This window comes from Elephas maximus, chromosome 27 (assembly GCF_024166365.1).
Source record: "Elephas maximus indicus isolate mEleMax1 chromosome 27, mEleMax1 primary haplotype, whole genome shotgun sequence".
In the NCBI taxonomy this organism is placed as follows: Eukaryota; Metazoa; Chordata; class Mammalia; order Proboscidea; family Elephantidae; genus Elephas; species Elephas maximus.
In genome coordinates this window covers 7,888,119-7,914,889 of record NC_064845.1, presented here as the reverse complement: position 1 = coordinate 7,914,889, position 26,771 = coordinate 7,888,119, and the positions used below count along the sequence as shown (strand labels likewise).

Here is a 26,771-nt window from a genome sequence, read left to right as displayed (position 1 = left end):
ATATATTTGTCTAATATCTACAAAGTGTGAACAATTGGTCTTAAGAAAGCAGACAAAAGGCACAAAATCAGTTATTACTACGGAGAGGCATTCATGCTACTGAATTTTATAAATATCATTGGAATGGTACAGTAAAAAATAAATTAAGCATTGAGCAAAAATCAAATACTTCCATTTTTCCTTGTATTTTAGTCACTTCTTTGACCTCATTTGTAAAGGCTGAGAATGGGAACTGAACCCATGGGACACTTACACAGGCTTATGTGTATCTTAATCACAGTGGTTTTCTTGCAGAGTTTGGGTCAAACCAGAGAGGTGCATTTAAAAGAAAAAATCCACAGGAAATTTTCTCTTTCCCCAAACTAAATACAAGATTGTGGCTGTGGTGCGTGTTTGCAGGTACATACGTGTGTGTATATTCAACTTCTAAAGCCCTTTTTTAAAAACACAAAAGTAATGAAGGCGCCATATGATTTATTCTCTGCTAACAAAGCAGCAGCTCTGAAAGGTGCGTGACTCGTGCTTTGAGAGTGAGAGAAATTGTCAGAAAGCTTCCAGGGCAAGTAGACGGGGAAGAAAATTCCAGGGTGGCACCTGGCTGTAGGTTCTCCCAGAGCTGTTCCATTCCAGCCTGGAAGACTCTGGCCTAAACCTTCAAGTTTCTGCTCACCCCCGATCCAGCAAGAAATAGCAGCAGTTTATCTTTCTCAGGTGAAGACAGACAAAATGTTGAGGTGGGGTGGGGAGGAAGTGAGAATCAACAATTCTGAAATGTCAGCCATGCCAACTCACCTTTCTTTTGCCAGGAGTTGACTGGGTGAGAATAGCTTTGTCTTTGTGAGTGAAAAGTAGAAAACCTCACTGGTAAAAAGGAGCACATAGTTACCCTCTTAGACCTTGGGGGCACAGTATTTACACATATAAAATACCCAGCAGACGTGTAAATAGTGCGTGCGTGTGAACATATACAGTGTGCTAGAAGCCCACACACATGCCCGAAATGGCTCCTGAATAAGTTCGATCCCGTGGCAGAGTTTCGGGGGTGCGTATTTCACAGTATATAATTCCCCTCTTGGTTACCATTTCTTGGATGACAGCAAGAGGCTTCAGTGAATATCAGCAGAGACTTGATACTGTACCACTTTAATTCCTACAAACACAGGGCTGCTTCGGGAAGCTCTGCATCTCCATCCCATCAGTGGGCCTTCCAGAGGGGATTGATATAGACCCAGCCATCACCCTGCAAGAGAAGGAGGGAGATATCACATGGAGACCTCTCGGGGGGAGAACTTAAGAGAAGCAAGGGTACTCCCCAGGCCTCTGATACTCCGAGAGAGCCGGCTGGGAGCAGAGCACTGGACAAGCAGCTGCCAATCTTGTGTCTGTCCTGCTCCTGACAGCTCATAGCCAGGCCGAACTGGTGATCTCACTCGCCGGCCCCCTAGCCTCGCTGCTCTTTACATACGTATCTTGGCATTTCAAGGAAAAAAAAACATGAAGTAAACCAAAACAACAAAAAGAAAAGGGATTTTGTTGGTTTGTATCAAGGAAGATTACTTGGCAAAAAACCTCATGGAGACAGAGGGACAGGAGAAAAAGGAGGCAGTCAGTCGGATGGAGACTAAAGAGGCCTGAATATGAGGAATTTGGACAACGCAGTGACCCATACATAACCCACCCACCTGGAGGGGAACACCCAGCAGTCACAAATAATTCCGACACCAGTCAAATATCAAGATTTTAGAAAAAGGCAAGAATCAAAACACTATATACACAATCATGTCCTAAACTGAATGCTGACAGTTCCGGTGTTGGGATGAACTTTATTCTTTAGACGCACCCGAGGCTTCTGTTACGAATGTACTGGTTTTCATCAAACCCAAGCAAACGAGTGGTCTCAGCTGGCAAGACCTGCACACAGGGTCCCCGGTCAGTGACACACATAGGCAGTCTGCCCCCAGCCTTCCTGTCTGAACCAGAGTCCAGCCTTGAAGGCACTCCATCCCTTCAGCCTCCTGTCTCTGGGGAACACAGTGGCTGCTTCTTGCTTTTGGTCATAAATCTGGCTGACAGTTACTGTTGCTGTGACTCACCCCACAACCTTATGTCTAGACAAATAATCCCAACTAGTAATCTTTTCTTGTAGCAGAACTCAACAGCACATGGGCTAAAGAGGGCTCACAGACATACTCCCGCTGGCTTTAAATTTTTTAATATTTTTAATTTATTCACAACATGTGAAAGTCAGATTTCTCATAAATTCCGATTTCTGGTTGAAGAATTGGATGATCAGTCTGTCATTGCCTGGAGGTGAGTGGCATCCACCCCTTTAGATATGGGCTCTCCCTTCCGCCCGAGACTCACCAGCTTGCTTGGCTCCTGAGGGCCTGCCTTAAAGACTGCAGCTCCGGTATTTCTGTAACTGCTAGTTTTGCTCTCAGAGCACATCTCCAGTTTCTCCACAGACAACTTCAAGCAAAGAGCATAAAGGCCTCCTCTGGGTATCTGGTGCCCTGCCCCTTGCCTGGCGGGTAGGCAGTCATGTGGACAGGAGTTCTGCCTTCCAAGGCCACTTTCCTGGGTGACAGCAACAGCACCTTAGATGCAGGATGCACCCTGGCCTTCCAGAGCAGACCCATCCCATTGGGCCTATAGGAGGCAAAGCTCTGAAACGGTGGTTCTCAACTGTGAGGGTCGCAGCCACCCTTGTGTGGAGATGGGCAGGGAGGTGCTTCCCAGCTAATCTGGTTACTGATAACAAGGTAACGGGTTTGGAATAACAGCCAGCTGTGCAAAGCCATGGCTCCCTCCCTCCAGGCCAGGCTGAGGGGCTTTTCCAACCAGAAATATCAGTTGCTGCAGAGAAACTGTCCCAAAATCTAGTCCAAAGCTGGAGCCAAAACCAAGACGCCTCTCCCCCCGCACCCTACTCCAAGGCGGGACAAGCTCTCCTGTGGGTGAGAGCTGGGTTACCTCCTGGACAAAGTATTTGGGCTGCCATGGCGTGCAGAGGTTCTCCCGCTTCCGTTCCTCCACCCGCTGCTTCTCCTCCAGGCGCCGCTTCTGCTCGGTGGCTGCATCGATGTCCCCCAAACGCAGGTAGTGGGTCACCTCCCGCCAGAGGTTCCTAGGGAGACATGCAGGAGAGGAAACGGTCAGGGTAGCCAGCCTGCTCCGTGATGACAGTCTCTGAGAGGGAGGGAGCAACCTGGACCAGCCAGCGATAGGGGTAGCTCATTCCAGTTACCTCTGGGGCACTTAGAGGCAGGACTGAAGCCCAGGGCTGCTGCTGGCTCCAAGTCTGCTGTCTCCATAAAAATACTGACCCCAGCAACATGCTTTTTCAGGGCCCTGGGTGTCTAGTGATCAAATCTAACAGTAATGGTGGTAGCGGGCGGTAGTGTTACTCCTACTACGAACAACATGTAATAGCAGACGCTCACGGCACCATATTTCTAAGCATTTTGCATATAGGTGTATAATCCTCACAACAACCCAATGACATAGATGCTGTGTTATTATCCCCACTTTACAGAGGGGAAAACTGAGGCTCACTTAAGATTAAGCAAGTAGCCCAAGGTCACCAAGCTGGTAAATAACAATGCATGCTTCCCCACAAGGGAACTCAGAATGATGAGTTACAGACATGTGTGCACACGTGTGTGTGTGCCCTGCAGGATCTGGCATCTTCACATATCTGCACTGAAAGCCACTTCTCTGCCTCGTCCACTGTAGAAAGAAGCCTGAATTCATGCCTATCTGATGTGCAGCTTCCTCAGCAGGGGCTTCCCGGGGGCACCCCTGATTCATACTCTGTTCTAGAAGGTCAGGAAGGGTAAAGACAACGTCCATTGCCTGTGTACTTCAAACTTCAATACGTCAGAGACTGGGCTTTCACACAACGGGAGGTATCAGAATTCTCAGTGGCACCTGACTTTGAGGATATTTTGCCTCTGCACCTAACAGTGAACAAACACTCCCATTATTAGACCGGGGCCAGGGAGCACCTCCACAGTGGAGCACCCCTGACTCTCTTCACACGAGGGGTTAGCTGCCCACAGAAGGAAGCCCTGAGTATTGGTATGATCAAACTGGGAAGGACAAATGGGGCTCAGTTGCCAGGGACAAGGAGCAGCATCTTCTGAGGAGGGCAAGAAGCCATGGGAAGCAGCTGACAACGGTCAAGATCCTGCTGTAAAGTTGGCCCACCCACTGGACCCACCCTGAACCCCACTGTACAGACACCCAGGGAGAGTGACACTCCTGCCCGATTTTACAGCAGGAGAAACTTCTGGAACTGGGATATAAAGCCAGGTGGGATTGGCCTCAACCACACTTTCTCTTTCTACTGTGCCCTGATACCTGATGTAAGAAGGAAGGACTGGCCTAAATAGTAAACTGAGGCAGAGGAGGAAACAGTGAGGGAGGGGGCCTGGTCATAGTCCTCATCATCACCCACACCTTCAACATACATCATGGTGCTGAGGGAAAAAGGCTGGGTTGAGGACAGCCAGGGTGGTGGGGTGCTCTCGGGCAGGACTTCCCATGGTGAGCCCCATTATAAGCCAGTGGTCCTAAGCTGAGAGGGCAGAAAGCCCCGAAGACTAGAGGGGGTGGTGGCCCACAAACCCAGAAACACGGGGAACCAACCAAGAGCATCAAGATGCCAGACAGCCTGCAGGTGGGAAAGGCTCTGAATGCTGAGCTAGAGGAAAAAGTCTGCAGGGTGGGGAGGGGTGAGAGAAAGTGAGAAAAGCAAAAACAAAGCCAAGGGGAGCCACCTCTGAGGAGCGGAGGTCATCATGGCAAAGGGCTGGTGAGTGGTCGAGGCAGGGCATGGCTGGTATCCCTGGGCACTGGCTCTGCCTGTCACCACGGGGGCCCTGGCAGCTCTGGCCAAGGCAGGACATCCACAGACCAGGCTCTGAGCACCAGGAGGAGATTTATAGGAGGGGGACAGAAGCTAGGCTGATACTCCTGGGGGAACTGCACCCTAATGAGCAGTTGTTCCCGTTCAAGGAGGTGGCACCACTGTGAGGGCGGAGACACCAGCTACCACAGCCCCACCAGCCATGCCGACCCCTCCCTTGCCTCTGCCGGAAAGGCCAGGCGGATCCCAGGGTGACTGGGCTTGTGGGCTCCGAGCAGCAAGGAAGACCTCTGACCATACACTCTGCTTCTTGGGGCTGTTTCCTCCACAGAAAATAGTGGGCTAGATGTCCCTATCGCCCAGCTCCACGTTTCAGGAAATTCTACATACGTAAAAAAATAAGGAGGTAGCCCCTTGGTCTCCTGCTCTGTACCAGACTCCCTCTCCACTCCAGGCTGAATCCTGAACTCCCACAGACTGAGGCAGCAGATATAATGAGAAGCCAGCCTCATCCTCCTGGGGGAACAGTAGAAGGTAATCATAGCTTTTTCTCAATAGCCAAGCTAAAACAACAGTCATGATGTGAGCTAAATGCCACCAAGACTCCTGACTCCGGGGACACTCAGCAGAGGCAATGTGGGCGAGGGGTGGACTTCTTTCCTCCTGACAGCCTTCCCCTTTTTCTTGCTACCATGCCTAACAGGCTGGGCTGAAAAACAACACTCAAGAGGTCAGGCTCTCCATTTAGACACCGAGAAGGTTACACTCACTGTGCCTGAAGAAACCGATTAACGAGAAAGTGTGTCCTGATCCTACAACAAAGCAAAGGTGCCCAGGACACTGAAGCTTAATTTCTGTCACGTTGAGTCACGATGCATTATTCATACATAGCCTGAATCCTGCTTTGTCTCCACCTAACAAGCACTTTTTCTATTCAGGTGCGAACTCTCCTTACAACGGCAAACACTTTCAAAACATCACTTGTAATTTCATTTTTACCCTCCATCATATTTCTACAGAGCTTTTAGATTAGAGCAGGGATTGGCTAACTTTTTCTGTAAAAGGCCAGATAGTAAATATTTCAGGCTTTGCAGAGCACAAGGTCTCCGTCGCAGCTATGCAACTCTGCCATTGTAGCAAAAAGACAGCCAGAGACCACGTGAGTATGTACAGATGACATACAGACAACATGAATGATCATGGCTGTGTGCCAATAAAGCTTTACTTACAAAAGTCAGCCAGATGCTGGATTTGGCCCCTGGGTCATAGTTCGCCAATTCCATAGATTAAAAAATAAAAACGTAATATTCCAAGAAGATTCTGCTGTGTCCCTGGATAAACATCACTTAAATGGCTGCATTATAGTCACACCACAGAACGGCTATACTGATGCAGTGGACATTCCATAATTCACTTAACCCTTTTCCTATTTTCAGACAGTTAGGTGGTTATTCTTTGTTCCTTTCGTTTTTTTTTTTTTTTTTGCTGTTTAGTTTTCTTTAAAAAAAAAAATACACTCAAATTTATGTTTAAAAATCTTTTCTGAACCTAACAATTTTCCCTTAGTATTCCCAGAAGTAGAATACAAGACTAAAGTGAATTCATGAGTTTAAAACTACTGATCCATGCAGGTGAGTTACAAGCCTACTGGGTTGTACCCATTTACATGCCCATTGGAAGGACAGGGTATAAAGATTGCCACATCCTTGCCAGCACTGAATTTTTTCATTTTTTAAATTTTTATTGCTTTGCTAGGCTGATAACAAAAAATATTACCTCATTGATTCACTGCACAGTTCTTTGACTTCAACTCTAACTTTGCAATCAAGCAACAGACCAGTGGAGCTGACAGACTCTTTCAGGGCAGGCATTAAAAGTCAGCCGTAGACTATCTTTACACTCCTCCCCCTAACCACAGAATAATAAACTGAAAGCTACAAAGTCTTTACCCCTAGTGACACAAAGAAGAAAATCCAAACATTTAAAGGAGTCAGAAGAACACAGTATTTGGCTGATTATTCAAAGACTTCTCCTCTGTCACTTGTGTCCAGCTCTGAGGACAGCTAAGCTGGAGAGAGAAACAGTGTGATTCCCACCTGGACTCCATGGGTCCCTGCTTCTCAAGAGGTCTGATCTTCTTAGGGTACACGGGCAATGTGGTCGTGTCGATGACTTTGGTCTCTCCGTTGCTGTAGGTAAACTCTAAGGTACCATTCCATTCCCCGTGGGCTTTACAGACAATGGTGTTGGTTGGATTGTGCTTCACTTCTGCTGTGACCCTGGATTAATTAATGAGTCAAATGAACATACTTTGCTAGATTATCAAAACAGAGACTTCAAAAGGTACACTCTCCTATTTAGAGGAGATTTTTTAAGGCGAAAGGGAGAATTCTTTTTGCAGTGTTGCTCCCATACTAGCTCTTAAGATATGACCTAACATTATGAACAGAAAAATGACACTGGGGGAGAAACTGGTAAACTCTGAATAAAGACTATAGATTAGTTACTAGTAATGTACCAGAAAGCTGTTTACCTGTGTTTTACCGACTATGCAAAGGCATTTGACTGTGTGGATCATAACGAATTATGGATAACATTACAAAATGGAAATTCCAGAACACTTAATTGTGCTCACGAGGAACCTGTACATAGACCAAGAGGCAGTCATTCGAACAAATAAGGGGACGCTGCATGGGTAAAAAGCAGGAAAGGTGTGCATCAGGGTTGTATCCTTTCACCATACTTATTTTATCTATATGCTGAGCAAATCCGAGAAGCTGGACTGTGAAGAAGACTGCAGCATCAGGAAGGCGAAAGACTCATTAACAACCTGTGATATGCAGATGAACATTTCCCAAGAACAAAGTCACAGATTGCTTATACAGGTTAAATGCCTCAAAGCTCACGGAAATATTCTCAGCTAACATCTTGAATTCCATCTCATCTCAATACTGGATACTCCATATTCTAATGCAAGAAAGCAGCCAGGGCAAAGGTGGAGCCTCCCTGGCTTTGTCTCTGCAAGCCCTTGGCTGCCTACCTGTGGACCTTCCCTCCATAGAAAGGCTTCGTGTGGAAAATCACCGTCGCCGAGTACCCGGTCTTGGCGCAGTTGATGCTGACTTTTCCTCCGAGCTCCACCCATGGGATGGTGAGAATGGAACGTGCGTAGGCACTGGGCAGGGTGAACACGTACTCCTCCCCAAGGTCCAGGAGCCTCAGCACACCTCCAGGGGAGAGAAGAGGCAAGAGTTAGGCACACAGACGTGGGAAAAGGGTGGTTGGGGATCCATATGACAAGAAGATGGAGAAACCAAACAGCGTCGTGGGACAGGTGTCACATCTCCTACCTCTGCACAGGTCAGCCATTCATACATCATGTTATTCATTGTGTACCAGGCACTGTGCAAGACACCGAGAATATACCAACGACTAAGACAGACCCAGTTTCTGCCTTCAGCGAACAGAAGAGAAAGGCAGACATTATTAATCACCAAATGAATACAAAGTTATAACTGTGATAAAGGTAAGGAGGGAGACACACCCAGGGACATGGATGCCTCCAACTGGAGGAGCTGACCTCAACAGGAAGGTTTCTCTGAAGAAGTGATGCTTGACCTGAGAAAGAGCTGAGTAAGAAAGAGCATTTCATGCAGAGGGAACCGCACAAGCAAACGCCCCGTGGTGGGAAGGGGGCCTGTGAGCATGAAGGGGCTGGAAAAAAGGGCCCACGTGGGGCACCGGAGGTGAAGTATGTTGGTGTGGAGGCTGGCCATGGTAACAGGCATCAGACCCTGTCTTTTAAACTTCTAAAGAGCATGCTAAGGAGTTGTCTTTGTCCTGAGAACAACAGAGTCAACCTCAGTGGTTCTCATGAAGCTAGAGAAATCAGTTTTGGCTGGTTTCCCAAAACACAGGCAGGTGCTCCCAAGTACCCAGGGGAGACCTGTGACAAGAGCAGGGCTTCCAACAGGTTCATTCTGGTTCAAAACCCTGCTAAGCATTTGCCTTTGCACCCCAGATACACTGAACCAGAATCTATAGTTTAACAAGATCCCTGGGTGATTCTTATGTATAACAAATTTTGAGAACCGCTGCTCTACTAGTGGTTCACAGAATTGGTCCCTAACCAGCAGCAGTGGTAAGGCCTGTGAACTTGTTAGAAATGCAAATTCTCAGCTGAGGTTTGAAAAAGAACTGACGGGTTCAAAGCCCTGGCCAAGAGCAGGAGCTTGACATCACCATCTACCCACCTCCAGGGCTCTCAAGCCTAGGATCTAAGCATTAGGCTTGGAGTAGGTGTGATCCTCTTGAAACAAGGCCCGAGAATGTGGGTTGGTCTATTTTTCTAGAGAAATGGGCCATGGCTTTAACCAGGTTCTCAAAGGCTGATATGATGCCCCTCCAACCCCACCAAAAACTTACAAAGCCCCAGGGCCGCCGTATAGTTTGTGCACCACACTCAGGAGGAGCCTGCAAAGGAAACCAAAATCTAGCCCTTGTCTTGCTTTCAAGTTGGGCACCCCCAGGGCTGCTTCCATGCACAGGGAGCACCACTGTTAATGCACACAAGGCCCCACACAGGCTGATGGAGGCCCTGAGAGCCAGTGCTCCAGGCTTTCTAAGATGTACCCCATTAAAGCACCTTCTCAGTGTTCCACTCTGCCTCTCCGGGGCTTTAGCTCTAAGAAATGTGCCCCCCCCCCCCACCCCAAGAGCTCTACTCCAGCTCATTTCAGGTCAGATGATTAACCATGGCACTGTGAGCCCCAGGAAGGATAGATCTGCCCTTTAATCAGGCACATGCAGCCAGAAGTGGTTAGTGACTTTCTCTCGCTGGGCTTGGGGTTTCTCTACCGCCATGTGAGAGGAGGCGGGTCAACGCCCCCATGTGTGAGCATGTTCTGGCTGCCAGATACTCCTGGGGGCTGCATGCGCCCTGTCTCCTTTAACCCACACACCTACCCTAGGAGGCAAAAGGAAACCGAAACTCGGAAGGTCAGCACTTCTGTCAGGCTAAACAAGTATCTCAATCAATTAAAGCTAGAATTTGCCCCACAGTATGTGTATGTCCTCCAGTACAGGGAGCTTGCCAAGGGAACCAGAGGAGAGATGGGCTAGTGTGTCCACAGGAGTCGTGATCACGGTTGGTTTCTAAAGTCAATACCGAGGTGCATTCAACTATAATTCTATTTACCCTTGGAAATTCCTTAATTGCCCACGAAGTGCAGTATATATAATCTTCTGGACTCATCCTTTAGACATGTTATCAGGAGGGACCAGTCCTTGGAGAAGGACACCATGCTTGGTAAGGTAGAAGGTCAGTAAAAAAGAAAACCCTCGACAAGATGGATTTACACAGTGGCTACAACAGTGGGCTCCAGCATAGCAACAATTGTGAGGATGATGCAAGACTGGGCAGTGTTTTGTTCGTTCCGTTGTACGTACGGTCACTATGAGTCGGAACCCACTCCACCACACCTAACAACAACAGACTTCTCTGGAACTACCAACCTCACTCTCAGTCAAGTCCATCCAATTCAGTTCTCCCCACCTACCAAAATATATCCCTGATCTTGTAAACTCAAGGTGAAACACTGGCTTATGTGTAGGGGTCTTCATCACCCACTGTGCGGTGGGAGGCCCACACCATGAGACGTACAGGTGGACCTGAGATCACCAAAGAAAAGCAGATCTGTGGGCCCCTGACAATCACGAGGGCTTAAAGAACAGACGCTTCAGCAGCATTTAAAGCCTTCTCTCTCTCTCTGGTCAGGATATAACTGAATCCGTGTAACTTCAATGCCCCAATGACATGACTCCACTACACCAAATACATGGAATATCTGAACAGATGAGACTTCTCCCCCACCTCCCCTACTCTGATTTGCTGCAGCTCTCGAGTTAACTTTGCTCCCTAAAAGTAAAGCCCCGGGCCACCTACTGCTCTCACTCTGACACTCATCCCCCTCCCTATACACACACTTCAGATAGTAGAACTGCCCCAGATGACTTTTAAGCCCCCTTCCCATCCCATGGAAACCCTGATGGCGTAGTGGTTAAGTGCTACAGCTGCTAGCCAAAAGGTCAGCAGTTTGAGTCTACCAGGTGCTCCTTGGAAACTCCACGTGGCAGTTCTGCTCTGTCCTATAGGGTTGCTATGAGTTGGAATCGACTCGACAGCAATGGGTATGGTTTTTTTTTTGGTTTTCCTATCCCATGCATTTAAGGGAGGGCCACGGTGTCCATGAGAAGATGGGATGGTGCTGGTGTTTCATTCTTTACAGTTTCTGATCAGGACCCCTGGAGGAGAATGGTCAGGTCTGAAATATTCTGTTTCCAAGCCCACTTGGTGTCTGACTTCCTTAAATTGGGTTGCTTGGGCAGATGAGGTAACCCAGCTAAGGCCAAATATAGACATGAGATGACACTTAAGAACTAGGTGTGAAAGTTGAAGAGAGAGGCCACCTGGGATGCCTCTTCCTGTCCCAGTTCTACCCCTTGAGTGTCCCCTACAACATCACAGACTCAGAGACCTTGGCAACTGAGAGGCCCCTGGCATCTAGCCCCTCCCCCACTCTAAGGCAGGCTGCCAGCCATCTTGCTTCAAAGTCCCAGGGAAGGAGGTTCATTTCCCGTATGCCCACCCTATCCACACCCACCCTACCCAGGGGCAGATTAACCAGTAAGCAAGGTATGCACCAAAACCACCAAACCCATTGTTGTCGATTCCAACTCACAGGGACTCCACAGGGCAGAGTAAAACTGCTCCATAGGGTTTCCAAGGAGCGGCTAGTAGATTCAAACTGCCAGCCTTTCGGTTAGCAGCTGAGTTCTTAACCACCTTGCCACCAGGTCTCCCTATAAGGTATGTATAGACTTACAGTAAGCTAGGTACATACAGCTTAATTGTGTTTACTTACTAATCTGGGAAATCTTGGTGGCGTGGTGGTTAAGAGCTACCGCTGCTAACCAAAAGGTCAGCAGTTCAAATCCACTAGAAGCTCCTTGGGAACTCTGTGGGGCAATTCTACTCTGTCCTACTGGGTCACTATGAGTCAGAATCAACTAGAGGGCAATGGGTTTGGTTTTTTGTTTTACTAATCTGTAGTGCACAATTTCACATGGTGGGGGGGGGGGTATGTGGTGAACAACAGGTGAAACTGTGCACTACTGATTAGTAAGTTAGCACAAATAAGCCCGTGCGTACCTTGCTTACTAGGTAATCCGCCCCACCGGTGCTAAGAGACTTTGCTGTTGTTGCTAGCTGCCGTCCAGTTGATTCTGACTCATGCTGACCTCATGTGTTACAGGGTAGAACTGCTCCATAGGGTGTCCTTGGCTGTGATCTTATCAGAAGCAGAGTGCCCAGCCTATGCTTTCCAGGCACCGCTGGGTGGGTTCATATTTCCAACCTCTAGATTAGCAGCTAAGCACAAATCGTTTGTGCCATCTAGGGACCTTGCTGTAACAGACTAAAAACCCAACCAAACTCGTTGCTGACAAATCTAGTAGAACTGCCCCATAGGGTTTCCAAGGGGTGGCTGGTGGATTTGAACTGCCAACCTTTGGGTTAGGAGCCGAACTCTTAACCACTGTACCACCAGGGCTCCAAAAGCCATGTCTTTCCTTGGCCCGTACGGGATGGAACCCACAACCTCGGTGTTATTAGCACCCCACTCTAACCAGCTAAGCTAACCGGCCCCCTGCTAACAGACTGCTTGGTTGTAAAGCTTTCCAGGTGGATAATATGTCTCCCCAACACTACAACCTCACTCCAATTTCTATTTTGTCCCTATTTTGTGGTGAACCCTTCCCGACCTTAGTTGGGGTCCTTGGGGGCTCCCACCCATTCCTAGTCTAGCCAGTAGGCTGTCTCTTCAGAAAGGACACCACATGGCATGATCTCAGCGTGCGGAGTCCTGGGCTCGCTCACATTTAACAAACTTACTAGTCGGAATTGGCAGCAGGTTGTGAGCTGAGACCGAACGACTACTACTTTCTTTCCAACGTATTTACATGGAGAATATGCCACAGCGTCATCTTAAAGATCTGGGTGAGACCTTAGAGAATTTTAAATCCTCTGTCGCTCGCCACCCTGGTGGTTTTAACCTGTCTGAGCCTCAGTTTCCTCATCTGTGGCACAGGGACACCAGCATCCACACCTCACAGGGCTGCCACAAGGACAGGGAAGGCCATCACAACACTCAGTTAAAAGCACACGCCCTGACCTACTGCCAGAATCCTGCCAGTTTGCTCTAATTACCCAGCGCTCTCTTAAGTAGCTCTCATTTGGCAACAGAGAAGAAATCAGGAAGTGTGGCCTCGGGTTATGCGCATAGGGGGATGGCAGAGACAGGTGGGATGAGACTGTGAAAATGTAATGTTTTAGGTAAGAGACAGCATCTTCCTCCCATTCACCTCCAGGAAAACCTTTTCTAAGTCTAGGTGAAATTTCCATCAAACTGACCGCCCTGATAGGGATCACAATACAGGGTCCCAGGCAGAGGGGGAGAAAAATGTAGAACAGAATTCAAAGTCGCCCAAAAAAAAAAAAAAAAGACCAGGCTTGCTGGTCTGACAGAGACTGGAGAAGCCCCCGAGTATGGGCCTTGGACACCCTTTAAACTCAGTGCTGAAGTCACTCCTGAGGCTCACCCTTCTGCCAAAGATTAGACAGGTCTAATCTGCCCTGGTGGATCAATGGTTAAGAGCTCGGCTGCTAACCAAAAGGCTGGCAGTTCGAATCCACCAACTGCTCCTCGAGAAACCCTATGAGGCAGTTCTACTCTGTCCTATAGGGTCCCTGTGAATCGCCGTGAGTCGCTATGAGACAGCAACGGGTTTGGTTTGTGGTATAGGGCCAACAAAAACACACGTGAGGAACAGGCTTCATAGTTCAGTTACGTACTCAAGACTAAATGGGCATACCAGCCCAAAAGCAAAGACGAGAAGGCAGGAAGGGACAGGAAAATGGGACAAAGGGAAACAGGGAACCTGGGGTGGAGAGGGGAGAGTGTTGACACATCGAAGCACTGGCAACCAAGGTCACAAAACAATTTGTGTATTAAATGTTTAATGAGAAACTAATTTGCTCTGTAAACTTTCATCTAAAGCACAATAAAAGAAAAAGAAGACATTTCCCTCCAGTCCTCAGAAGTCTGTGAGCAAGCTGAGCTGATGGAAGGTGCTGGCAAGCCGAGCCCGCATTCCTTTAAATCCATAAATGGGTGCTCACTCATTACATCGCCGTGATGATGCCTTCTCTGAATTAACTCGTTTCTTCAGAGTTGCTTAAAAAAAAGTATCTGTCCCTAATACGAATAAAAGACTGCAATAAAATTAGACTTACAAATGGGATCACCAGAGGAGCTGAGAGAAGCTGAGAAACTCCATTTAATCAATCTTTCCTTTCGTAGTTAGTCCTCACGCTGGGAGATTTTTCATTTTAAATTCCACAAATTGGTTTACCAATAAGCACAAGGCAAAGTGTTAAGATTTTCAAACTGATTAAATCATCTTGCACGGGATCTCCATCAGTGAAACCAAACATTCCTGTAGGACATTTACGCTGCAGCTCTGGGGAATCCCCTTGCAAGCACCTGCAGGGTCAGCTCACCAGCTCCAGGCAAACTTGCCACTTCTTTTACAAGAGCTAACTGCCCTCCCCAGATTCCCCAGAAACAATCTCAATTAAGAGGCTACGCCATTTGCAGGAGCCCTGGTGGTGCAGTGGTTAAGAGCTCTGCAGCTAACCAAAAGACTGGTGGTTCAGATCCGCCAGCCACTCCTTGGAAACGCTGTGGGGCAGTTCTACTCTGTCCTATAGGCTTGCTAAGGGTTGGAATTGACCCTAAGGCAATGTGGGTTTTTTTTTTTTTTTCTCTTATGGCTTCTGGGGGATGGGCGGGGGGAAGCCTGTTGGAAGAACTGCTGGAGGCCCCTCGCTCCCAGCAGTGGGGCACAGGGAAGTGGCTGGGGGGCCCTTGCTCTCCCCCGACATCAACTGCAGGGCTGAAAGAACAGTGTCTCAATTGGGGGCTTTCTGTGTGAGAGCTGCAGAAGGCAGGTGGTCCCTGAGCGGCAGCATGAGTGAATTCAGGGCAGGATGAAGCACTTTATAAGACCCTTTTTATTGCAGTCAAACATGCCAGAGCCTAAAGGCAGTAATTTGAAAGAAGTCCCTGTATTTATGTTCAGTTTCAAGGGGACCCATCTAAGATCTAATTTGTAAAATGAGGGGTTGTGCAAAATGTTCACTTCAATTCCAGTCAACAGATTCATGGAATGTGCTGGATCAGTGCAGGGACAAATTGGAGGAAAAGGAACCGGGTCTCTGCCCACCTCCTGTGTCCCAACCCATCCACGGAGCTCAGACTACAGGTGCTAGAACCTTCTGCTTTGAAGTTTGAGGGTTCTTAGAAGTATTTCGTGTGAAAAATAAGATCCTATCTGTGACAGGTGGGCTTTAGCTACCGAAAGGGCTTCGGCAAACTTAAGGCCCCCTCGCTGGGTGGAAAGCATTGCTTAGTGAGCCGACCACCCCCTGGCCTTGAAGGTCCACCCACAGCAGGAATACACTGAGGTGGGTGGCCAGAAAGGGCTGTGTCCTATGTCCGGGGGCGGGGGGGGGGGGGGAAGGCTACGAGAGTCCCTCTAGAACCTTCTTTCTGAATTCAGCACCCTAGTTACTGAGAAGTTCTAACTAGAACATCCAAGCAGGTAGAAGTAAGAGCAGTAAATCCTAATTCTGCTTCAGGAATGACTCCATTTGGGGGCCTTGGGAGACGGTGGTAAATGGCTCCCACCCACAGCATCTGAGAACACGTCACTCAGGCTCCGGGCTGTGCACAGTCAATTCTAAGCCCAGCCCCTGACCCCAGGGACAGGTGAGCTAAGATCCTGAGGCATCACGTGCCTACCCAATAGAGAAGGACATTCAACAACTCCCCCAAACAAGAGAAGGTATAGATGTCAGTCCACTTCATAGGCCAGAGTCAGGGAAGTAGGGGTACAGGGACCTCACTAGTCTCTCAGGGCTAGGAAAATTCCAGAAGAGATGAAAAGGAGGCAACGCGTTATACCTGGCTAAGGAAGGAGCCCTGTGTGGCGCGGCTTTTAAGCGGAAGGGTTGGAGGCACCAATGGAGCAGCAGGACAGAGGAGGGGGCAGACAGGCGGGTGGGGGGTGGGGAGGAGAACGAAATGTGCTGGGAGGGAGGAGGTATGAAGCACAATCACAAATGAGGTGGTCCCACACCAGAATGACCACTGGGAGTGGAGAAGGAAACGCCATCGGGGAGGGGGAGACTGAGGTTCTCTGATTGGAGAGTTCCCTAAAGCACTAGAAATGGATTTTCAAGTCCTTACCTATACCAGAATTTCCAGAATACCCGCCTTAGGGGCCCACAGACAGGGAGGCATCTACCCTATACTCCATTGGCAGAATCTGTGGTTTTCCCAGGAATTGACAAGTGCCAACAAGCATCTCTGCTGAGTGCGGAGGAATCCTCAGAGTAAAGAACTTGAATAAACATTTTCTAGATGTCAGGAAATACATTTAATTTTATCAGAAGTGTCATGGATTGAATTGTGTCCTCCAAAAATATCGGTCAGCTTGGCTAGGTCATGATTCCCTTGTATGATTATCTACATTTTATCTTCTGATATGATTTCCCTATGTGTTGTAAATCCTATCACTATGATGTAATAAGATAGATTAGTGGCAGTTATATTAATGGGGTCTACAAGATTAGATAGTGTCTTAAGCCAATCCCTTTGAGATATAAAAGAGAGAAGCGAGCAGAGAGACGTGGGGACCTCATACCACCAAGAAAGCAGCACCAGGAGCAGAGCACACCCTTTGGACCGAAGTTCCTGTGCTGAGATGCTCCCAGACCAAGGGAAGACTGATGACAAGGACCTTCCTCCAGAGCCGACAGAGAGAGACAGCCTTCCCCCTGGAGCTGAAGCCCTGAATTTGGACTTGTAGCCTACTAGACAGTGAGAGAATAAATTTCTCTTTGTTAAAATCATCCACTTGTGTTATAGCAGCACTAGATGACTAAGACACCATCCAGTTGTGGTATTTCTGTTATAGCAGCACTGGACGACTAAGACAAGAAGACACTATACTCACTAAACACTTATTCTGACTAATAACATATTTAAACTTTGCGCACGCGCGCGTGTGTGTGTGTCTGAGATTGAGGAAGAGAGAAAACAAATAATTGGTCCCTCTACTTCTACCTTTAGAAGTTATCAGGAGGGATCGGTCCCTGGAGAAGGACAACATGCTTGGTAGAGGGTCAGTGAGAAAGAGGAAGGCCCTCAATGAGATGGACTGACACAGTGGCTACAACAACGGGCTCACGCGTAACAACGATTGTGAGGATGGCGCAGGACCAGGCAGTATTTTGTCCTGTTGTACATGGTACAAGGGCACCTAACAACACTTCTACCTTTGCCCCTTGTCCCTGCCTTCAGTCTGTCCCTCACACAGCAGCAGCCATAGTGATGCTGCTAAAATCACGCCTTTCCTCTGATGACTCCCATCTCATTCACAATAAAAGCTAAAATCCTTCCATGGCCCACCAGACCCCCCATGACCTGGCCGTTCCTTGCTGACCTCATCTCCCCTACTCTCCCCCTCACTCCCTCTGTTCCAGCCACACTGGCTTTTACACTGTTCTTGGAACATCCAGTCACCCTTCTGCCTCAGGGCCTTTACACGTGCTGTTCTTGTCACCTGGAACACCTCCAGTCATCCACTTGACTTGCGCTCTTACCTCCTTCAAGTCTTTACTCAAGTGTTCCATCCTCACTGAAGACTGCCCTATTTAACATTGCAAAATCCCCTGGCTCCTGGCCCCCTCTGACATCCCTTTCTGCTTGGTCTCTCTAGCAGCAGCCATCATCTTTCACGCTGCAGATTTCATGCACGTTTTCTGTCTGACTTGCCCCATTAGGACGTCAGCTCTGCAAAGGACAGGGGATTTGTCTGTCATGGTCACTGCTGCGTCCCCAGCACTGAGGACAGGGACATCTATTTATCAAAAGAATGAACAGATGAATAAACACACCCATGAATGACTTGACTGACCCACTGCTACAGATAAAGAAGCAAACACATTTAAAACAGTATCTCTATGAAATGGGGGGGTAATTACCGACTCATATAAAAGCCTACACATCAACTAACGGTGTGAAGGTATAAACTGCCTGAATGCTCTGCCTTGTTTGGCAGACAAACATATTTCATCTTCCAGGAATTTATCACGTGGGAAATAAAAATAAATATTCAATAACTTAAACAGAATGAGATGAGCTTCTTGAATACCAATTTTTGTTTTTAAATAAAGGGAAAGACTGTTATTGGTATAAGCTGTATGACATAGGTGCGCTTTGGGGCTTTTGGCAACCGATGAAAACCTGGAGCCCCAGATAAGTCAAAATCAAGATTAATGTCGCTCCCGTTTTTTATTACAAACCCAAGTATCCACATCAATGCAAATATAAACCTCCCACACGGGGCCCTCGGAAATTCTCTTCCTTGCATTATTCTCGTCTTCAACAGTAAGAACAACCTGAGGTTGTCACCCGAGTTCTGTCATGCGGCTCATAGAGGTTCCGGACCCAGGCCTGGCCTGAGACCTGCTTGCTGGGATCTACCACACAGCTTAGACCTTAACAGCACTGTACAGTGTCTGCTCCCTGCTGCTCGGAGTGGGCAGAAGGCTGACCGCAGGGGAACAAGCGGTCACGGAGGTCAGAGAGGCCTGGAGGAACCACCTGACCTAATACCCTGACCCCGCCCTCTGGAAGCACACCCACTTGAAGCGGGTTTTCTAGCCTTCAGATAGGCAGGGCACAGGGAGACAGATGTCTATCCACATGCCCGACTCCGCTCTCATCCATTAACCCACTGCCATTGAGTCATTTCAACTCACAGGGACCCTATAAGGCAGGGTAGAAATCTTTATGTAAACAGACCGCCACATCTTTCTCCCATGGAGTGGCTGGTGGGTTCAAACCACCCACCTTTTGGTTAGCAGCTGAGTGCTTAACTGAGCACCACCAGGGCTCCTCCTCTGCCCCTACAGGGACACTAAGAGCCTCTGTGCCAGCCACCACCCTAACCTGGTCCCCCATCTGCTGCTTCCCACCACTCCACTCTATATTCTGGACTTTCAACTCCCCGAACCTTCTCAGACACAGGTTCTTCATCCACAGATCAGAGTCGAGTCCGTGGAAGAGGGTGCATGCCTCAGGGACTGCATCGCTCCTCACTGGGCTGTGGTGAGGGTCACCCTCCTCACCGGGCTGTGGTGAGGGTCACCCTCCTCACTGGGCTGTGGTGAGGGTCAGATGTATGTTGTTTGGGGCCATTCATGTGTCCTTAGGCAACTTGCTTCCCTCGCTCACCTCATCTGTAAAGTAAGGGATAGCTGTATTCATCAGAGGTTTGCTAAGTATTTTTTAGCAACTGAATGCTTTTTGAAGTGAGCTTCTATTTGTTGTTGGTAGGTGCCGCTGAGTCGGTTCCGACTCACAGTGACCCTGTGTACAACAGAAGGAGACACTGCCATTTCTGCACTACCCTCAAAACTGTTGCTATGTTTGAGCCCACTGTTGCAGCCACTGTGTCAGTCCGTTTTGTCTCGTGTAGGCACGGCTGAAAACCAGGGAGCTGGACAGATGGGTACCTCCTCGCTCAGCCACCAGATTCCGGCATCCTGTCTTCACTAGTAATAAATCCTCCTTAAGAGGGAAGACCACTTCTGACATCGAGCTGCCGTTTTAAACAACAGGCAAAGCTAGGCGAGCCAGTCTTGTGCTGGGATTTTTCCTCATTAGGAAACGGTTGCAATGTTGCGCTCCCACCAAAGAGAACGTTTAAGGGAAGAGCAGCATTTCTTGTTGGTGAGGTTTACGTAAAGGGGAATATACGCATCCCTCCCCAACACATATCTTCCCACCCTGTGTGAATTACAGAAAAGGCCTAATACTAGGGAGCCCAGGTCATCCCCAGCCTTCTTCACAAATCGACTCTGTCTCTGGTGAATTTCTTGATCCCAAATGATCCTGGAGAGGAAGGTATTTTCTCAAGTGCCAATCAGGGCAGTGTCAGCTGGGGGCGTTCTGGAGTTGCTGTCTTATCTCTGAATGGATGATAAGAAGCATTTCAGAGAGCAAGCTACAGCCCAAAGACAGAACAGAGAACTGGAATCCAAGAGTAGGTTTTTTTTTCTAAACAGTACAACTGTACTCAAACAATAAGCAAGGAAGAGTTATCTATACATCCTGTCTCCTATGCCGCCTCCCTCCTCCACCAGCCCGCAGTCTTCCCAACTCAGCTAGCGGCAACTCCATCCTAATGCCAACTCCATCCTTCTGCTTCCCCAGTTCAGAAGCCCTGGCCTCCCCTTCTTCTCAGGACCCCACATATGATCCTGAGGCAAGTCCTCTTGGTGGCTCTCCTTCAGAATCCATCCAGGCTCTTATCACATTTCACTTCCTCCAACCATTTCCACCCTGGTCCATGGAAGCCACCATCATTTCTTGACTGGATTTATCATAATCCCCCAACTGGTCTCCTTGCTTCCATCCTTACCACCTTATAATCTATTTTTAACAACAGCTGGAACCATCTTACTACAATATGTCAGCTCATGACACTCTTCTGCTCAAAGCTCTCAATGGTTCCCCAGCTCACTCAACGGAGAAGTCAAGATCCCCAATAACAGTCCATGAGGTCCTTACCATCTAGCCACTGTCAGCCCTTTGACCTCTTTTACAACCTTTCCCCCTTGTCACCCTGATCCAGCTATACAGGCTTCCTCAGCCTTCCACAAACATACCAGTACTAGGTCTCTTCCTGGTTCTTTCTGCCTTTCACACTCTTCAGTGATAACCCAACAAGGCTCATCCCTCACCACTGCTTGAGGTCTTTGCTCAAATGTCACCCTCTCGGTGGGGCCTTCCCCAGCCATCCCTTCTATAAGTTCAACCTGCCCTCTCCCTAGCACACCCCAGGCCCCTTCCGGGCTTCATTTTTCACCATAGCACTGATTACCTCCCAACATACCACATAAACCAAAAACCCATTGCCATCGAGTTGATTCTGATTCATAGCAACCCTACAGGACAGAGTAGAACTGCCCCTTAGGGTTTCTAAGGGGTGGCTGGTGGATTCCAACTGCCAACCTTTTGGTTAGCAGCCAAGCTCTTAACCACTGCGCCACCAGGGTTCCATGTATCACATAGCTGGCTGATTTATTTTATTCCCCCAGCAGACTAGAAGCTTTATGAGGGCAGAGATTTTTTGTTGTTCTGTTCACTGAAGTATCCACAGCTCCTGAAACAGTGTCCGACACCTAACAAGTACTCGATATAAATGTGCTAATTAAATGAAAGGTGTTTTTACCACACGGGGTTTTAGAAGGGTTTCCAAAGAGCCATGTACTCCCAGAAACTGAAAGCCAAATCTTGTGATAGGTATTTTTTGTTTGTTTGGAAAGACAGTCCACTGACTCAGAGCCTCAAAGGAATTTGTGACCAAAAAAAGTTGAAGAACCACTAACACAGATGCTTGAATTTAACCAGGATTGTTGTAGGCTTCTTCAAACAATGAATAAACTTCATTCACAGCTATCTGCTGTAATAAGAACGTGTAATCCACCAGTGGGGTGATTATACCACATCCTTGCTTCAGAATCTCTAGCACAGAGTCCAAAGATTTGCCCTGGGAATTTTTAGGAGCAAATTTTGAATAGGCAGCACTATTATCCTCCTTGTCTATGAGCCAGAACACTGGTGAGAATGAAAAAAAAAAAAGCGTTTTCACAGATCTGGAGCCAACCCCAATACTCACGCAAAGGTGAAAAAAAATTCTATGTAACGCGGTTCACACATATCCACTGCACGTGAAGATCCAGGTTGGGCAGCTGATAGGTAAACAGCTGCAGTCTATCTATTCCAACACCTCAGTCCCACTGGGAAATTACTGGAACCAGAAAGCAGACATGATCCATAGTGAACAACCCCCACCTCATTCCAAAACAAAATAAAAACAAAGAAACCCACACCCATGACCATCCATCGCCAACGGGGTAGACAACGATCACCGTGTTAAGAGCCAAACTCCAACAATCAACATGGCTTACCTTCCCCTATCATGGAGACCCCCACGGACATGCCCATGAACTTGCTTTTGGTCCACACGTGAGTATTGACGCATAGCCTCTTCTCCTTGCACTCACAGTAGAAGCAGGAGATGGGTGGGTGGTGGGACACTTGTTCGGCCACAAACCTCAGTTTGTAGCTTTTTGAAGGGTCATCGGCCACTGCGCTGTCATGACAGCCAGCCAGAGAGGGGGGAGCAGTCCTCCTTGGCTTGACCTTGTCCTTGGGGATTTCCCAGGAGCAGTGAAATGTCTCACCGATGATGGGGTTATAGGGCTTCTTGGCCAAGGCCCCCTTGCGGCCCTCATGGAAGGCTGTGAGATAATACTCCACAAAGCAAATGACTCTCTCCTCGGGCGTGGCTCCAGCACTTACAGCCAGCAGCAGGTCTGGATGTGCCATAAAATCTGCGTACATCTCCAGCAAGGACCGCTTCTCCAGAATAAATGTGGGAAGCACCACCTGCATGCAAAAGGAGACATAGTCAGACAGGAATCCCTGTGATCACACACACAAAAAGGAAAACACCATGGCAGCTACCATCAGGCAAATTCACCATGGCTGAAGCACAAACGACAAATCAGAGGAAACAGTATCAAAGAGACTGGACATGGCTGCTGTGGGCGCAATGTCACAGCCAACCCAGCTAAGACTGTTTTCAGTAACCTTCCTCTCTGCTTGTCTGGGCTGAAACACCAGCCGCTGTCTCTCCCTCCTCCACTCCAATGCTCTGCTCACACATGAATACCCTCCATTATTCATGGACATAAAGGAAAAAGGTTGGAAAGGCTTTTCTGTATTCCTCCTGACACCAGGCACAACCAAGCGGGGTGCTCAGAGGTTCTCATGAACATGAATACTGAGGTTTGCCTGTGCCACTGCAGAGGGGTCCAGGCCGACCAGTGACCACCACCAACATAAGAGTGTGGAGATCTCTGGTAGGACAATAGTATATAGAAACCCTGACATGACCAAGGCAGGGTAAAGCTGTGGAAAGGGCCCTGATCCAGAGGCCCAGGGGGCAGGCTGCCCAGCAGAGCTGCCATGAAAAGAGGGACCATGGATATTTCATGTGCGGAGGCTGTTCCGCAAGGCAGGGCCAGAGGAAACAAGCACAAGTTACAAAGACATAGTCTGGCACTTACCACACAGAACCTTCTGGTAAATGGACTGGCATAGGGATTGCCCCAAGGTTTGTTGTGGGGCCCTAGCACACTTAAGATATTAAGTAGGGGGGGCGGAGCCAAGATGGCGGACTAGGCAGACGCTACCTCGGATCCCTCTTACAACAAAGACACGGAAAAACAAGTGAATCGATCACATACATAACAATCTACGAACCCTGAACAACAAACACAGATTTAGAGACGGAGAACGAACTAATACGGGAAGCAGCGATTGTTTCCAGAGCCTGGAGCCAGCGTACCAGTCAGGTACGGCACAAGCACAGAGACCTGCTCCACCCTCCTGAACCCCGGAAGGGGGACCAGCCGGTTCCACGGGCGGCATGGGACGCAGCCGGTAGGAGAAGTCCCCGGGAGGCAGTGACTGGTCTTGGAGCAGAAAGAGCAGCATCCGAGCCGGAGAACCGTCCCACAGGGATTTGGACTGGACGCAGGTACGCCATAAACACGGAGAGTTGCTCCACCCCCCTGAACTAACCCCGGGAAGGGGACCAGCCGGGTCGTGCAGGCGGCGTGGGACGCAGCCGGTAGGAGAAGTCCCTGGGAGGCAGCGACTGGTATTGGAGTGGGGAGAACAGCGTCCCAGCCGGGACACTCGGTCACGGCACAAGCACGGGGAGCTGCTCCACCCATCTGAACTAACCCCGGGAGGAGGCCCAACTGGTTCTCGGGGGCGGCACGGCCACGCGGCTGGAGGGATGAGAAGTCCCCGGGAGGCAGCGACTGATTTTGGAGTCGAGAGTGCACCGTCCCAGTAGGGGAGCCTTGACGCTGGGCATGGGGCTGGAAGCGGAGGATCTGACCGTGACTCCAGCGGGCCAGACCCCCCGGGGGCAATCTCCACACAGCCAGCACACATAGGCGACACGCCCGTGGGAATCTCAGATATAATAGTCATTCCAAGCAAGACAAGCAACTCTGGCTATATTCTGAGGTGCTACTCTCCTATCTCTCTGTTCCCTCCCCCACCCTCCCCAGGCGGCTTCATTAACATCTGAATAGCCTGAGCCAGAGGGAGAACTCTGATAAGGATCTGACTGCATTTTTTTTTTAGCGGATTTTCTGGAAAAACTAGTTTCCCAGTGATGGCTCGGAGATAACAATCCATATCAAACCACTTAAAGAAGCAGACCGTGACAGCTTCTCCAACCTCCCAAACAAAAGAATCAAAACCTTTCCCAAATGAAGATACAATCTTGGAATTATCAGATACAGAATATAAAAAACTAATTTACAGAATGCTTAATGATATCACAAATGAAATTAGGATAACTGCAGAAAAAGCCAAGAAACACACTGATAAAACTGTTGAAGAACTCAAAAAGATTATTCAAGAACATACTGGAAAAATTAATAAGTTGCAAGAATCCATAGAGAGACAACATGTAGAAATCCAAAAGATTAACAATAAAATAACAGAATTAGACAACGCACTAGGAAGTCAGAGGAGCAGACTCGAGCAATTAGAATGCAGACTGGGACATCTGGAGGACCAGGGAATCAACACCAACATAGCTGAAAAAAAATCGGATAAAAGAATTAAAAAAAAATGAAGAAACCCTAAGAATTTATGTGGGACTCTATCAAGAAGGATAACCTGCGGGTGATTGGAGTCCCAGAACAGGGAGGGGGGACAGAAAACACAGAGAAAATAGTTGAAGAACTCCTGACAGAAAACTTCCCTGACATCATGAAAGACGAAAGGATAGCTATCCAAGATGCTCATCGAACCCCATTTAAGATTGATCCAAAAAGAAAAACACCAAGACATATTATCATCAAACTCACCAAAACCAAAGATAAACAGAAAATTTTAAAAGCAGCCAGGGAGAAAAGAAAGGTTTCCTTCAAGGGAGAATCAATAAGAATATGTTCTGACTACTCAGCAGAAACCATGCAGGCAAGAAGGGAATGGGACAACATATACAGAGCACTGAAGGAGAAAAAATGCCAGCCAAGGATCATATATCCAGCAAAACTCTCTCTGAAATATGAAGGCGAAATTAAGATATTTACAGACAAACACAAGTTTAGAGAATTTGCAAAAACCAAACCAAAGCTACAAGAAATACTAAAGGATATTGTTTGGTCAGAGAACCAATAATATCAGATATCAGCACAACACAAGGTCACAAAACAGAACGTCCTGATATCAACTCAAATAGGGAAATCACAAAAACAAACAAATTAAGATTAATTAAAAAAAAATAAATAAAAATACACATAACAGGGAATCAGGGAAGTCAATAGGTAAAAGATCACAATAATCAAAAAGAGGGACTAAATACAGGAGACATTGAACTGCCATATGGAGAGTGATACAAGGCGATATAGAACAATACAAGTTAGGTTTTTACTTAGAAAAATAGGGGTAGATAAGAAGGTAACCACAAAAAGGTATAACAACTCTATAACTCAAGATAAAAACCAAGAAAAACATAACGACTCAACTAACATAAAGTCAAGCACTATGAAAATGAGGATCTCACAATTTACTAAGAAAAACGCCTCAGCACAAAAAAGTATGTGGAAAAATGAAATTGTCAACAACACACATAAAAAGGCATCAAAATGACAGCACTAAAAACTTATTTATCTATAATTACCCTGAATGTAAATGGACTAAATGCACCAATAAAGAGACAGAGAGTCACAGACTGGATAAGGAAACACGATCCATCTATATGCTGCCTACAAGAGACACACCTTAGACTTAGAGACACAAACAAACTAAAACTCAAAGGATGGAAAAAAGTATATCAAGCAAACAATAAGCAAAAAAGAAGAGGAGTAGCAATATTAATTTCTGACAAAATAGACTTTAGACTTAAATCTACCACAAAGGATAAAGAAGGACACTATATAATGATAAAAGGGACAATTGATCAGGAAGACATAACCATATTAAATATTTACGCACCCAATGACAGGGCTGCAAGATACATAAATCAAATTTTAACAGAATTGAAAAGCGAGATAGATACCTCCACAATTATAGTAGGAGACTTCAACACACCACTTTCGGAGAAGGACAGGACATCCAGTAAGAAGCTCAACAGAGACACGGAAGATCTAATTACAACAATCAACCAACTTGACCTCATTGACTTACACAGAACTCTCCACCCAACTGCTGCAAAATATACTTTTTTTCTAGCGCACATGGAACATTCTCTAGAATAGACCACATATTAGGTCATAAAACAAACCTTTGCAGAGTCCAAAACATCGAAATATTACAAAGCATCTTCTCAGACCACAAGGCAATAAAACTAGAGATCAATAACAGAAAAACTGGGGAAAAGAAATCAAATACTTGGAAAATGAACAATACCCTCCTGAAAAAAGACTGGGTTATAGAAGACATCAAGGAGGGAATAAGGAAATTCATAGAAAGCAATGAGAATGAAAATACTTCCTATCAAAACCTCTGGGACACAGCAAAAGCAGTGCTCAGAGGCCAATTTATATCGATAAATGCACACATACAAAAAGAAGAAAGAGCCAGAATCAGAGAACTGTCCCTACAACTTG

General features: G+C 47.5%; 1 protein-coding gene across 2 annotated transcripts in view; it reads right to left on the bottom strand.

Moving 5' to 3' along the window:
- OSBPL10 (oxysterol binding protein like 10) overlaps positions 1-26,771 on the bottom strand; it is a 324,062-nt gene continuing 297,291 nt past the window's right edge. Inside the window, exons 8-12 of one of the 2 annotated variants that reach the window (XM_049871176.1) lie at positions 22,035-22,515; positions 7,911-8,097; positions 6,967-7,149; positions 2,974-3,127; positions 1-1,240 (exon numbers count right to left, since the gene is read on the bottom strand). In XM_049871176.1, the coding sequence (XP_049727133.1) occupies positions 1,196-1,240; positions 2,974-3,127; positions 6,967-7,149; positions 7,911-8,097; positions 22,035-22,515 (1,050 nt within the window). In that variant the 3' untranslated portion in view covers positions 1-1,195. Of the gene's footprint in view, positions 1,241-1,299; positions 2,578-2,973; positions 3,128-6,966; positions 7,150-7,910; positions 8,098-22,034; positions 22,516-26,771 lie in introns of those variants that run through there. The other variant, XM_049871175.1, reaches the window with a different exon arrangement.